The sequence below is a fragment of the Brugia malayi genome (assembly GCF_000002995.4).
Source record: "Brugia malayi strain FR3 genome assembly, contig: Bm_100, whole genome shotgun sequence".
Classification (NCBI taxonomy): Eukaryota; Metazoa; Nematoda; class Chromadorea; order Rhabditida; family Onchocercidae; genus Brugia; species Brugia malayi.
Genome location: NW_025062359.1, coordinates 5,341 through 21,818, shown reverse-complemented (window position 1 = coordinate 21,818; position 16,478 = coordinate 5,341). Strand labels below are relative to the sequence as shown.

The following is a 16,478-nucleotide window of genomic DNA, read 5'->3' as shown; positions in this document are numbered from 1 at the left end:
TTAGGTCAGAAATGTCAAACATCATTTGTTTATCGTTCATGACTACTGCTATATCGCGGTTCGTTTTTATATTTTTTTAATCATCTATTTAGCTACAATTTCGGCCTTATATCGTCATTTTGGGTTGGCGTTAACCTTAGATTGTTTATCTCATCGAAAGTTCTTGAACATTCTGATATTATGCATGACTAGGTGTCATTGTAGAGCAGAAAGATTTGCAAGGAGATTAATGCATGCAGCATACGTCATACTTAAGAATAGTTATATTATATATAATACTAAACCTATTATCATTCAATATTTTTCTATGTCTATTTATAGAATGAATGAGTCTTAATTTGTCTGAAATAGTAGGATTTGCAGACATACTAACGTAGTACTGTTTCAGGGTTTTACTAACTTCATGCCTCGTTTTGCAATCCGAACAGTTTGCAATTTATTGGATAGTGAAATAGTCAAAATTAGGAATAAGGAGGAGGCACATACAGCTTATGGTAAGATTGAGCCAGTATTTGTTATTGTTTCTTTAAAGAAATATATGTTTTGAATTATATGAAAATTTATTTGAAAGTCATAATTGAGGGGAGAATTGTTAACTACTCGATAATAATCTATTTTTTCATTATTGAAATTTTATAACTGACTGAACATTTTTATTGAAGGTTTGTTAGGCCTTAATAAAAATTTATTTACAGGACTTGCTGGTGGGAAGTCGTTCTGGCTTGGATTGAGAAGAGGTATAATTTTATTTCGGTGACTACGACTCTATAACATTTGATTGTAGAGTTTCCATAATTCATTATTCAGGATTTAGAGAAGCTTAGTAAATTCATCAAATTTAAAAAAAAAAAGAAAACGGTAAATGTTGAGAATATAGCAAATCCTTTTTGCTTCTTAACTTACGATTTTCTCTTCTATTTGACTGCTTGTTATTTTTAATACATTGCATGGAATTGTAGATGAGAGTTCGTGGCTAAAATATCACCTTAGGATCAGTTGGTTTTATTTCATATAAACTTCGAGATTAAAGTTGGTAGCATATTCCTGCAGGAAAGAGGGATTGGTATTGGGATACTAGTACCTATGGAACTCGAGCACATTTTTTCTTTTGGCGTACAGGACAACCGGATATAACAGACAACAAAAATTGTGTTTACGCAGCTTACGCAGGAGAGTGGATGACTGCTGACTGTGATAACTTCCGCTCACCGAAAATGTTTGTATGTCAGAGTGAGTTTTGTAAACCCACATTGAAATTTTTAATCAGTCGCTTTCCTGGGTTATTCGGAAAAAAAAAAAGTTTTTTTGCGGAAAACTTTACTGGTAAAAAATTTTTCCGGGTATCCATTTTGATTTCAACTAATCACGAAATCATGGGTATGCATATTATTCACATTAATTAAATGCTTAAACAAATATTTTAGTGATCATTTTAGCTTTCATTGTAAAAAAGCATCCGGAGTAACTGTAACACTTCTGTTATCATTTTTAGTCGCTTTCTAGGTCAATATTTCAAATTTGTATTATACTTTTATTCGGATGATTTTTTTCTATTTTAGGCCCTTCATACAAGAACTAGAAGAAAGAAGTTATGTGGAATCATTGAGATGATTTGTCTCGTTACAAGCGCATCCTGTTCATAGATTTCATTTGTATCTTGAACATCTTAATGTTGGTGTGTATTATTTTTTCTATGGGTATCAAAAAGATAGTTTCAAAGAAGGTAAAGGAGGTAATCGTCTTATGTCCATTAAGGAATTTTTCTAGAATTGACAGAGTAACGGTGATCGATGTGAAACTATAGTTCTAGTAACTTTTCACTATCACATTTTATATCATTTTTGAGTAGAAGTTTTGCGAATGTATAGGCAATATATTTGAGAAACAAGAAAACATCGGTAGCTCTATAAAGTTGAGGAGACACTCTGTATTATTTATTTTTTCCAATTAGTCAAAGGTATTCAGACTCCATATGTGTCTTAAATGATGCAACTTTCATGTAAATGATTTTTGCTTGGGATCATAATGGTAGTAGTGAAATATTGTAATGCATTTGCAAGATTATTCTGTCTGTTTTTAATTGAATAAATATAAATGAGAATACAGAAATAGTTTGTGGCTGTTATGAAATAATAACTGACACAACAATTAATAATGGAAATTCGATTATTTCATTAGAGCTGAAGGATAATTTTTAGAAAGCTATCAAAAAAAAAAAAAGAAACTGGGCAAGTAAAATTCTTCCTCAGAATATTGAATCATAATATTGCTCTATAATATTTTGTGCTTGCAGAAATAGAAATTTGGGAGGGCAAAAATAGAAATTCGTGATAAGTGCGAGTAACAGACATACTTAGGAGAATGTGGGAAAAATAGAAATTCGCTAGGGAGTGCGCGCGGTAAAAGCAAATTCGAAAGCGAGAACGCGGCAGAAATATTTGAACCTGGAAAATTAGTTTGCGATTCCTTTAGATGAGCTTTCCATTGTTATATGGAGTATTAATTTTATACGCATATCGTTAAGAAACACAATTGCTATTATTTTTGGAAATTCTTTCTTAACTAAAACATTCACCATTCAACGTCTCCTGTCGATCTCCAGCTACGTAAGCAGTCAAAATTTATAAAGTCACGTTAAAAAACTTTTAAAATCACAGATGTCTAGTAGAATGCATATTAGCAAGCATAACAGAAGCCTAATAACTAGACATAGTCCTATGTGTAGTCCAAAAATTATATAAGTGGTGAAATTGTGTCACTATTAACATTTTATTAACTTCAACAATTTCAAACAATTATAGCAGAATTTTTAATCAAAACAGAAATCAAACAGAATTAATATATATTAATAACTAACGATGAAAAGTGGTAATACATAATTACTGCAAAATGATTCAAATGAATTGGTATCACAACAATAAGAAATTGCTAATTCTGTTAATAGCAATTAAAAACAATAAATGGCTGATTAGCTTGAATCAATGCATTTTTAATCAACAACATACTTCAAAAAAAAAAAAAAAAAAAAACGATTCGTTGGAAATAACCAAATGATATTCAGGCATGTAATCGAAACAAAAAGAATCTTAATACAACCATAACTTAATAATAAATAAAAAAAGGATACATAAGAACCATGGACGTGAAGATGATGGCAACCAGCATAGTATGACGACTGACATCAGATTGGGATGTGTTAGAGAGATCGAGAATATGATCAAATGATATTCCCTGTGAAGGGCAAATGGGTTGAATGGTATACACCGAGTTTTCGTGCAAATTAAGTAAGATAAGATATTTGCATATATTCTCCGAGCGCGAGAGAGTATTACTTCAGTAGGAAATGTTTTAAATGATTCTCATAAATGATTTTTTCAACTTTTTTTTTTCTTAAATTGTAACTGGGTTAAAAAAAAAAAATTGTAGGGTATTTGATGACTTAAAAAAGATGAGATTGTGCGAAATTTTCCAAAATATAATCGAGAAATTAATTTCAGGAAAAATATCAATTTTTGTGCGACATGCTGAGATTCATAGCGCCGTTTATCGAGTGCATCAAAAGAAAGTAAGTAGATATTTGCATATATCCCTTCAATAGGAAATATTACTTAAGTAGGAAATGTTTTTATAAATTATTTTTTCAATTTTTTTTTCTTAAATTAGAATTGCGTTAAAGAAAAATTGCAAGGTATTTGATGATTGATATAAGTAGTATTGTGATCAATTTTAATATAATTGGAACGCGTAATTTGGCATTGTTTTATCATCAATTTGCATCTGATTAATTTAATAATTTTATAGGGTGGGCTCGCGTGTCGCCCAAAATCCAGAACGTCGGACTATTTCCGACGTTCTGGCATATTTGGAGCGTGAACCTGTAATGCTCCAAGCATTACAGGAATATATGCGCGAAAGGGAGCAGGTAAATTCATTTTTCTTTTTTGTCATCAATTAAGGATTATAGAAAGAGTTATACTTCTAATTTATATGAAGAGTTATAGAAAGTACTTTCTTAAAATGTGGTCTTTTCAGATTGAAGACCTGCTCCTAACCTGCTTGGAGGATACGGAGAGGAGGTCGGAGGTCGAAGGGCAGGATGGAGAAGAACCGGTGCCTCAGGAGCAGGCATTTTACGAAGAAGAGGCAGAGTGGGCCCCTCTGCCTGAAACTAATGATACTGATGAGGCCGAGAATTGGCCAACGGAAGCAGAGTGGGCTCCTCTGCCGGAAAGCGATGAAGAAACTGAGGCACCGGTGGCACCAAATGCCGTTGCAGAACCGGTCGAATCGGTTCGCGAACTCGTCCTGTAAGCTTTGATATCTGAAATAAATGTAGTAACCATGTAGTAAACAAAGTAATAACTAGAACAATTGCTAACTTTTTGTTAATTTTATCTGCTGAATAATTTAAACCAAATTTGAAACTATTTCAGAAGGACGAGGACGATTAATGTTCCGGTTCTGGCGACGCATAGATCGGTTGCGGCAACACCGGAAGAATTCCACCCCGCTGATTTAGGGGATCTTCCGGAGCAGCTCCGACGGGAGTTGCTAGTGCCGCAAGCAGAACCATACACGGTGGTTCAAGCGAATGAAGAGAGGAACATCGGTAATTTATAATTTTAATAACGTTAGAAGATGATTTTATGTTTGTAATATTTTAAAGGAATATAATCATACTTTAATCTTTTACTGACAAAATCATATTTATGAGTGAAATGTTACAATGTTATCGATGCTTTAAAAAACAGTTTGTACTTCTTTACTATCTTCTAATCACTTCTATTTTCAGTGTGTGGTATCTGCGGCAGGCAGTTTGGTACATTGAAAGGGTGGCGTATTCACGCCTCGAGAATGCATAAGCAGGATGGTAAGTACTTCTAAGCGGAATTTGCAATTAGTTTTTAAAAACATTAGCATATTTGATTTATCTAAATGTTGGCGGACTAATTCATTATGAATATTTCAGGTTTTTGCGCTCGTTGTGGCCATTACCTCCTGCTGCCACCCGGATTCACGGCCGCGCAAAAGAGAGCGGCGACAGAAGTTCACGCTCTCGATTGGTGCCCGAGAGCGTGTGCGGCCGTGATCAACGAAAGGCAGGTCAAGCGCCGCAGACTTGACTTAGTGGGGAGAGAAGAGGATGCCAACCACCTCTTCATTCCAGGTGAGAAATTATTAATATCTAAGACTATTATTAATATCTATTAATATCTAAGAAATTTGAAATTGAAAAGGAAATAAAAATTCGAATGTACAGAAAACAAAACATTCAGAAAGTGGATTTCATAGTTTTTCTAACCAGCAATTTTTCTTTCAGGCCAGTGATAACATCCGGCCCTCCTCACGCGGCTGACCTGCTACTGCCTGTCCCAGCTCTCCAGTCTTCTGCCCGAAGCAGGTTAGTATTGCGCTAAAAAAAAATGAAAAAAATTTAAAAAAATAAAAAAAATCAAAAAAAAAATGAAAAAAATAAAAAAAATCAAAAAAAAAAAAACAAAAAAATGAAAAAAAAATAAAAAAAAAACAAAAAAAATCAAAAAAATAAAAAAAAAATTAACAAAATTTAAAAAATCAAAAAAAAAAAAAATAAAAAAACCAGTGAAAAAAATTTTGTTTTTAGTAATAATTAACAGTGTAAAAGCAACTGAATTCAGAGTTTGATAAAAAATTGTAAATTTTGTGAATAAAAAATATGGAAAAATGGGCATGAAGCTCATTCATTTTATGCTAGCATGTGTTAATATTAATTGTTTGTAGTGTATTTGAGAATCAAAAAGTTTGTGAAAGGGATTTCTTTTTCGTGGACAAAATTCGAAAATAGCTACTTTAGATCAAACTTGATTGAATTCAGTTGTTTTTTCTTTATCAGTTTTTTGTTGTGTTTTGTTGTATTTTTTTTTTTTTTTTTTGCCCTCTCTGGGCAACTAACTTTTTTAAAAGTTTATTGTTCTATTTTATTGTTTCTAATTTAACTATTATTATGAAATTTTTGATGTTTATAATAATTTTCTAGTTATTACTAATGATTTTGTTTCTTTTTTTTTTTTTTTTTTTGAAATAATCCATGGATTTTTTTTTCCATTTTTCACATTTTACATTAATTTACCTGTAATTTTTAATACTTTTTTACTACGTATGTTTTCATTTTTATTTTAGTGTTATCTAATTCTTTTCTGTTAATTTTTCTGTTATTTCTTTCATTTTTCATCTAATTTATTATGCGTATTGGATACCAACTTATATTTGATTTTGCGTTTCTTGTAATAAGTTTGCTGGTTGTCTTTGCTAATATTGTGTTTGTTTATTTTGTCTTGTTAGAATATTTTAATATCATATTAGATATTAGATAGTTAATAGCAGCATTTTACATTAAAACATATTTTTTTTGGAATTGAGTAATTTTTGAAGCTTTTTTTTTACATTTAACCTGATTTTTTGAATTATCGAATTAGAAAATAGTGGTATCATTGAATAATTTGATAATGTCTAGGTTTAATTTTTTTTGTTGAATTGCCATTTGGTATTTTGTGGTAGAAGAGATCGAGAGTAGGTATAGGTAGAGTTATACCTACCCTCGATGTAACTTATGAGTTAGTATGTGAGGAAAATTTTGGAGCATTTGAAATTCTGAAAGAAATTTTAAATTCGTAAATCGTGAAGCTTTCTGAATTGGCTTTTGTAATCTAGATATCTTTTATTACTAATTGAATAATTTTAAAATTAGTAGAGTCTGAGATTTTTAAGAAATTTTGAAACTTCTCCAGGGATATATTTTTTGTTCTGGTTGAGTTTTGAAAATTTCTGAGTTATTTAAATTTTAGTTTTTTTTCTGATTTTTTTAAATTTTTAAATATTTGTGGGTTTTTATAATCTTTTTCATTTCCCCAATTTTCTATTCCCTCTTCAACTTTTTAATTTTCGAATTATCTTGAAAATTATTGAAATTAGTCTGAATTATCGATTTTGGGAGGTTTATTTAAAGGTTGAATTATTTGCTTTAATTTTGTTTTTTTTTTTTATCTTTTATAATTTCTATTTTTTTTAATTTCTTACTGGAATTGTTTTTGAATTTTTAGATCTTTAAATCTCTAATTATAATTTTGGATTTATTATTAAAAAGCATGCCGCATTTTTTTAGTTTTAACTAGTAACATATTTTTTATAAATTTTATTGTAGTTCTAGATGCCCCCGTTCATTTTTTATAGGTTTTGTTTTAGTTTTTTTTTACCTTCTTTTCGCATTTATTCCTCACTTGTACTTAATGCATGCTTTTCGCTAACTTTTTGCTGTATAATACTTTATATTTTACTAAGATAGTGATTTACACTCCTTGTAGTTTTACTAATTGCATGTTTTTTTTAGTTAATTAAAATTATGTAATAGTATCTTACTAGCATATATTAATAATTTCTTTTTTTGTTGTTGTATTAACTGCATGATCTTTTGTTAATTTTACTTCCTCCAATAACAATAATCTTCAAATGCTTTTTTGTTCTTGCATGCTTTTTTTATTAATTTCATTTTTGCTTGAATTTGACTAACTTTACTCACTGCATGCTGCTTCTTGTTGATTTTGATCACCTTTTTTTTAGCTACTTAGTCCGCTATTGTTAATAATAATGCATGCTTTTTTATTTTATTTTTTAAGATTCCATTTCCATTTGCTTTTTCTTACTGCATGCTTCCTGTTAATTTTACTATTTATTAATTGCATGCTTTTTGTTAATTTTAATGTTTATTAACTGCATGCTTATTCACTTTGATTACCTTTTTTTTTTTACTTTGCATGCTTTTTAATCAAATTTGTTTTTGCATGAATTTTGGCTAACTTTACTTACTGCATGCTTTCTGTTAACTTTCCTATTTATTAATTGCATGCTTATTCACTTTGATTACCTTTTTTTTTACTTTGCATGCTTTTTAATTAATTTTGTTTTTGCATGAATTTTGGCTAACTTTATTTACTGCATGCTTTCTGTTAACTTTACTATTTATTAATTGCATGCCTTTTTGTTAATTTTAATGTTTATTAATTGCATGCTTTTTTGTTAATTTTAATGTTTATTAATTGCATGCTTATTCACATTGAACATCTTTTTTTTACTTTGCATGCTTTTTTATTAATTTTGCTTTTGCACGAATTTTGGCTAACTTTATTTACTGCATGCTTTCTGTTAACTTTACTATTTATTAATTGCATGCTTTTTGTTAATTTTAATGTTTATTAACTGCATGCTTTTTAATTAATTTTGTTTTTGCATGAATTTTGGCTAACTTTACTTACTGCATGCTTTCTGTTAACTTTACTATCTATTAATTGCACGCTTTTTGTTAATTTTAATGTTTATTAATTCCATGCTTTTTTATTAATTTTGTTTTTGCATGAATTTTGGCTAACTTTACTTACTGCATGCTTTCTGTTAACTTTACTATCGATTAATTGCATGCTTTTTGTTAATTTTAATGTCTATTAACTGCATGCTTTTTGTTAATTCCAATGTTTATTAATTGCATGCTTATACACTTTGATTACCTTTTTTTTTACATTGCATGCTTTTTTATTAATTTTGTTTTTGCATGAATTTTGGCTAGCTTTACTCACTGCATGTTTTCTGTTAACTTTACTGTTTATTAATTGCATGCTTTTTGTTAATTTTAATGTTTATTAACTGCATGCTTGTTCACTTTGATTACCTTTTTTTTTACTTTGCATGCTTTTCATTTATTTTATTTTTGCATGAACTTTTTTATTAATTTTGTTTTTGCATGAATTTTGGCTAACTTTACTTACTGCATGCTTTCTGTTAACTTTACTATTTATTAATTGCATGCTTTTTTGTTAATTTTAATGTTTATTAATTGCATGCTTTTTTGTTAATTTTAATGTTTATTAATTGCATGCTTATTCACATTGATTATCTTTTTTTTACTTTGCATGCTTTTTTATTAATTTTGCTTTTGCATGAATTTTGGCTAACTTTACTTACTGCATGCTTTCTGTTAACTTTACTATCCATTAATTGCATGCTTTTTGTTAATTCCAATGTTTATTAATTGCATGCTTTTTGTTAATTTTAATGTTTATTAACTGCATGCTTATTCACTTTGATTACCTTTTTTTTTACTTTGCATGCTTTTCATTTATTTTATTTTTGCATGAACTTTTTTATTAATTTTGTTTTTGCATGAATTTTGGCTAATTTTATTTACTGCATGCTTTCCGTTAACTTTACTATTTATTAATTGCATGCTTTTTTGTTAATTTTAATGTTTATTAACTGCACGTTTACTCACTTTGATTACCTTTTTTTTACTTTGCATGCTTTTTTTTTAATTCTAATGTTTATTAATTCCATGCTTTTTTATTAATTTTGTTTTTGCATGAATTTTGGCTAACTTTACTTACTGCATGCTTTCTGTTAACTTTACTATTTATTAATTGCATGCTTTTTGTTAATTTTAATGTCTATTAACTGCACGCTTTTTGTTAATTTTAATATTTATTAATTGCATGCTTATTCACTTTGATTACCTTTTTTTTACATTGCATGCTTTTTTATTAATTTTGTTTTTGCATGATTTTGGCTAACTTTACTTACTGCATGTTTTCTGTTAACTTTACTATCTATTAATTGCACGCTTTTTGTTAATTTTAATGTTTATTAATTCCATGCTTTTTTATTAATTTTGTTTTTGCATGAATTTTGGCTAGCTTTACTCACTGCATGCTTGTTATCCACTTTGATGACCTTTTTTTAACTATTTAGTTCATTTTTGTTAATATTAAAGCATGCTTTTTTGTTAACTTTGATCACTTTCTTTTTAACTACTTAGTTCGTTTTTGTCAATATTAATGCATGCATTTTTTTTAGACTACTTCTACATTTACTTTCACTTATTGCATGCTTTCTCTTAGCTTTACCACTTATTAATTGCATGCTTTTTTATTTATAGCTGATATTATCAATTCGACTAGTTGTTTGCAGTATGGAATTCGTTATCAGTATTTATGGAAGTATATGTTATCGTCAGAGTTTACTGTGCAGTATCCGAACTTGCTAAAAGAGATTTGTCATTCTCTCCTGGTAAATTTATTTATTAGCAATTATTAATGAAAGTAGATTTTTTTTTTTTTTATTAATGAAAGTAGATTTTAAAAAATAATAAAAAAAGCAAAATTACTAGTAGTAAGATTTTTAAAAAATTGAACTTAAATATGAAATTGAACTTTTTAAACCTTAGCATTGACTTGAAGACATTAACAGTCCTCAAAAGAGGTACACACTAATTAAGCGGAACAAAGTGAATTAAAATTGGTTAATTATTGAAATGCTGATTTTAATTAACTGAATCCACGATAAATTTCAGTGAAGCAAGTTGCATAATGAAACATAGTGATGATGTTTGGTGAACCAGTAGTGCTCCTCAACGTCAACAAAAGTAAATTAGGTTAAAAGAATATTTAAATTATTAGTGATTATTCCATTTAAAACTTCACTGCCGATAGTATTTATTAATTGCTTGAAATGAATTAATGTTGATTGGTCTTACTTAAGAAATGTGAAATAAATCATTCCAATCGAATCATGTGAGATACGTAGTTTGACTTTTAGATTTTAGATCTATCCTTATTTCATTTGTTAAATTACTCCATATTTATTCTTTGAATGTTTTAAAAAAGAAGAAATTTAGAGGCAAAGCGGCAAGGGATTTTTATAGCTATCAAGAGTGAAACGGCGTTTAACATGATCGTGTCACATGACCTTATTGCAATAACATCAATTATTTCTTCTGATTAACTGAAAGTAAGTTACTTTAAGTATTTTCTGAAATGAGTGATAAAATAAATACTAGAAATTATGAAGCAGAAAAAAAAAAATTATTTCCTAAGGAATGATTTTTAAAATTAATTTATATGTCAAATAGATAGATGTGATGAAATGATTTTGCTGATTAAATCAATTTTATAAGGAAGAGAGCAATCTGCAAATCTGCAAAAGTAACCTGAATGTGACCTTCATTTATTGATCAGCAACGTGAAATCAAACGTGCCACCTGTGCGTCAGGAGACTTAATCATCACAATTATAATCAATTTGGTTCATATTAGTACTTTCAAAAATGAAAATTATTCACAGCGAATATTTATGAATAGAAAGAAGTTACAGATATTAACAAATTCAATGATCATTGATGAATTGAATAGTTTGTATTCGAGTAAGCAAGTAAAAGTTTGTATTCGAGTGAAGAAATTAGCAAAATTTGAGAATACAAATTGGTTTTATTAATTGTATTTAGTAATACCAAATTACTTATTAATCTTTTATCACTGTTTTTATGCATTTTGCAATAATTAATGGCAAAAAGAAATAAAAATTATCATCCAGTATGATTTAGTGATTAGTGATAAGATATGGCTAATTAAGACATATCGCGAGAGAGAGAGAAGAGAGATTTGATAGGATGTATAAGTGAAAGAATTATGATGAGTGAATAATTAATAAAGAAAAGATTAATTAATTCAATCAATGATCAATTTGTTTGAATGTTTTTTCTTCCCAAAGTTATTCTTTTTTATTTTTTTCAGTACAACAACAACAACAACAACATCTTTCATTTTTCATAATCCTATCTAAGTAATAGAAAAAATTAACCACTTGATTAAGCAGCATTTTTTTTTTTCTAAACGAAACAAACAACATTTGTTAATGTTTAATTATTATTTGAACCAATTTGAGACTTTGAAATTTTTCAGATAAACAAGAAAGATTGAATCTTGCAGGAAATATCCAAGTTTTCGTACAACATACAATTGTCAAATGGCCTATATTATTTTACTTAATTGTATATGACTGTGCTTAGATTTGATGGCGTACTCTTTTTCTTTCGAGAAATTTTGCTAAATACAATTAATAAAATCAATTTCTACTTTTATTTGTTGATATGCTTTGGAAGTTTTTAAAATTATTCGAAAAAAAAAATGAAATGAAATAATAACAATAATTTATAGACATAGAATGATTAAAATTATGAAATAAAAATAGCATTTTTTGTCATTTCTTTTTTTTTTTTTCGGATAACCGTTGCTTATGCAAAAACACAAGACTTATCAGCATCATGGTTAGGTATTTTGAGAAGTATAAATGCTGCTTTTGGTACTATTAGTGCATATTTGTATTCTCTTGTCGAAAGTCATTCCTTGGCAAGGAAATTCGGATTAATTAGCTTGATTGTATCGCTTCAGAAAGTAATTTAATCCGGTTTTATTATAATGATAAATGTGGGAAATCTCAGAGAATTTTATCCTAAATTAGTTTATGGAATTTTTTAGAGCTATTGGTACGTATTGTATAGAGTTTATAGTTGAACTGCTCTGCTCAATTTTTTTTCTTTTTTTTTTTTTTTTTTTTGCTGGCCAATAAATGCCAACTATCTAAAATGTACCAATATCAAATTACCAGTCACGGTGTAAAAAAAATTGAAAATGAAAATCAAGTTTAAGAAATTTGAAATTTTATTCGATATAACTTTTTTTTTTCTTCGTGGCTCAACATTTGGCTCATTTGACATATTTGCATTGTTTCTATTTGATTACTTGGCTAACCATTTGTATAGATTGTTTCATTTAATTTTAGAGAAAATACTTTCTGTATTTTATTCATCCGATCACATAATAAAATTAAATGAAACAATCTAAAATTATTCTCCTTTTTCAACAATTCGATTTAATTTCATAATTCAATTTTCTTGTTTTTTCTGGATGAATTTAAATGACAATTATAATTCTTTTCTTATACCTATTATTTTATGGCAAATTTAGAACCTTTTTATAGAAATGATTGTTGATAAACGTTTTTACAAATTAGTTGATAAATAGTTGATAAACGTTTTTACAAACTTCATTTAGTAGAAAGAATTCTTCCACTGAATTTAAAATAAAATTTATGAAAAATTATAAATCATTATGAATTTTTAATTCTACATTGTTAAATTAAACGTTGCAAATCATTCACACTTCCTCATTGCAATAATTTTATTTACCATAAAATTTGTACTGTAGTATAAATAATGGAAGATGGAATAACTGAAATATTTAAAACATTCATTTCAAAGAATTATCTGCGATCATTGTAATCGACAGCGTATTGAAGAATTAATTAATTAATTAATTAGTGCATCTGTGATAATATTTTGCAAATAATCTCTGGAATTAAACTTTTACAGAATGAATAAATTTTTAATTAATGAAATATTTCGCTGTATTATAAAAATTATTTTGATATAAATGAAATTCTGAAAGCAAAATTATTTATATACAATATACGAATGATACAATGCAATGCGAAATAATCGGACATATTCTGATTATACGTTGAAATTAATTTCATCTTTCTTTTTTGTCCAAAAATTTTAAGCTCTGTTATTTTTGAAGACTTTTGCAACTGTTAGCTTAAGCAATGTTTGAAACTATCACTGTTTAAAAATTTAATTAATTTTAATGCTGAAATAATGTTTAAAAGTCAATTATTAAAATTATTTAAGTTGAAAAATGACCACACCGAATGTGACCAGTGCCCATACAGAGCACAGAAAATAATCAATTAAGTTCAAATTATGTCTTTTTTCAAATTAAATTATATTTTTTAGTTGTTTAATCACCTAAATAAATTGAAATTTGCTATATTAGAAATTCTTTTTTAGTTCAATATACAAAATCTAATACAAATTGCTGCGTTTTCTTAATATTAAAATTTAATTTTTTAATTGGAGAATGATTTAAAACTATCACTGTTTAAAAATTTAATTAATTTTAATGCCTGAAATAATGTTTAAAACTCAATTATTAAAATTATTTAAGTTGAAAAATGACCACACCGAATGTGACCAGTGCCCATACAGAGCATAGAAAGTAATCAATTAAGTTCAAATTATGACTTTTTTCAAATTAAATTATATTTTTTAGTTGTTTAGACACTTAATTAAATTAAAATTTGCTGATACCAGAAATTATTTTTAAGTTCAAAATACTAAATCTAATACAAATTGCCGCATTTTCTTAATATTAAAATTTTAAATTTGAATTCAAATTTATTTTTAATTGCGAAAATGATTTAAAACTATCACTGTTTAAAAATTTAATTAATTTTAATGCTGAAATAATGTTTAAAACTCAATTATTAAAATTATTTAAGTTGAAAAATGACCACACCGAATGTGACCAGTGCCCATACAGAGCATAGAAAATAATCAATTAAGTTCAAATTATGTCTTTTTTCAATTTAAATTATATTTTTAGTTGTTTAGACACTTAATTAAATTGAAAATTGCTAATACAAAAGAAATCACTGTTTAAAAATTTAATTAATTTTAATGCTGAAATAATGTTTAAAACTCAATTATTAAAATTATTTAAGTTGAAAAATGACCACACCGAATGTGACCAGTGCCCATACAGAGGCACAGAAAATAATCAATTAAGTTCAAATTATGTCTTTTTTCAAATTAAATTATATTTTTTAGTTGTTTAGACACTTAATTAAAATTGAAAATTGCTAATACAAGAACTTAAAAAATTAATTTTAATGCTGAAATAATGTTTAAAACTCAATTATTAAAATTATTTAAGTTGAAAAATGACCACACCGAATGTGACCAGTGCCCATACAGAGCGCAGAAAATATTCAATTAAGTTCAAATTATGTCTTTTTTCAAATTTAAATTATATTTTTAGTTGTTTAGACACTTAATTAAATTGAAAATTGCTAATACAAGAACAATAAAAAAATTAATTTTTTAATTGCTGAAATAATGTTTAAAACTTCAATTATTAATAAAATTAAAATTATTTAAGTTGAAAAATGACCACACCGAATGTGACCAGTGCCCATACAGAGCACAGAAAATATTCAATTAAGTTCAAATTATGTCTTTTTTCAATTTAAATTATATTTTTTAGTTGTTTAGACACTTAATAAAATTGAAAATTTTGCTAATACAAGAACATAAAAAATTTAATTTTAATGCTGAAATAATGTTTAAAACTCAATTATTAAAATTATTTAAGTTGAAAAATGACCACACCGAATGTGACCAGTGCCCATACAGAGCGCAGAAAATAATCAGTTAAGTTCAAATTATGTCTTTTTTCAATTTAAATTATATTTTTTAGTTGTTTAGACACTTAATAAAATTGAAAATTGCTGATACAAGAACTTATTTTAAAAATTAAATTTTAATGCTGAAATAATGTTTAAAAACTCAATTAATTAAAATTATTTTAATTGAAAAATGACCACACCGAATGTGACCAGTGCCCATACAGAGCATAGAAAGTAATCAATTAAGTTCAAATTATGTCTTTTTTCAAATTTAAATTATATTTTTTAGTTGTTTAGACACTTAATTAAATTGAAAATTGCTATTACTAGAACATAAAAATTAATTTTAATGCTGAAATAATGTTTAAAACTCAATTATTAAATTATTTAAGTTGAAAAATGACCACACCGAATGTGACCAGTGCCCATACAGAGCGCAGAAAATAATCAGTTAAGTTCAAATTATGTCTTTTTCATTTAAATTATATTTTTTAGTTGTTTAGACACTTAATAAATTGAAATTGCTAATACAAGAACATAAAAAATTAATTTTAATGCTGAAATAATGTTTAAAACTCAATTAATAAAATTATTTAAGTTGAAAAATGACCACACCGAATGTGACCAGTGCCCATACAGAGCACAGAAAATATTCAATTAAGTTCAAATTACCTCTTTTTTCAATTTAAATTATATTTTTTAGTTGTTTAGACACTTAATAAAATTGAAAATTGTTAATACAAGAACATAAAAAATTTATTTTAATGCTGAAATAATGTTTAAAAACTCAATTAATAAAATTATTTAAGTTGAAAAATGACCACACGAATGTGACCAGTGCCCATACAGAGCACAGAAAATATTCAATTAAGTTCAAATTATGTCTTTTTTCAAATTTAAATTATATTTTTTAGTTGTTTAGACACTTAAATTAAAAATTGAAAATTAATTGCTAATACAAGAACTTAAAAAAATTAATTTTAATGCTGAAATAATGTTTAAAACTCAATTATTAAAATTATTTAAGTTGAAAAATGACCACACCGAATGTGACCAGTGCCCATACAGAGCACAGAAAATATTCAATTAAGTTCAAATTATGTCTTTTTTCAAATTTAAATTATATTTTTTAGTTGTTTAGACACTTAATTAAATTGAAATTTGCTATACAAGAACATAAAATTAATTTTTAATGCTGAAATAATGTTTAAAACTCAATTATTAAAATTATTTAAGTTGAAAAATGACCACATCGAATGTGACAATGCCCATACAGAGCACAGTTAAATATTCAATAAAGTTCAAATTATGTAATGTTTCAAATTGAATTTATTAAAATTATTTAAGTTGAAAAATGACCACACCGAATGTGACCAG

General features: G+C 27.0%; 1 protein-coding gene across 1 annotated transcript; it reads left to right on the top strand.

Moving 5' to 3' along the window:
* Positions 1-403: 403 nt before the first annotated feature.
* On the top strand, positions 404-1,579 carry Bm1543 (Zinc finger, C2H2 type family protein; the record flags this gene model as incomplete). Its single annotated transcript, XM_043083043.1, has 4 exons — positions 404-494; positions 696-737; positions 1,051-1,230; positions 1,560-1,579. 4 exons carry the CDS (start codon positions 404-406, stop codon positions 1,577-1,579), a joined length of 333 nt encoding a protein of 110 aa, XP_042938977.1.
* Positions 1,580-16,478: the final 14,899 nt, after the last annotated feature.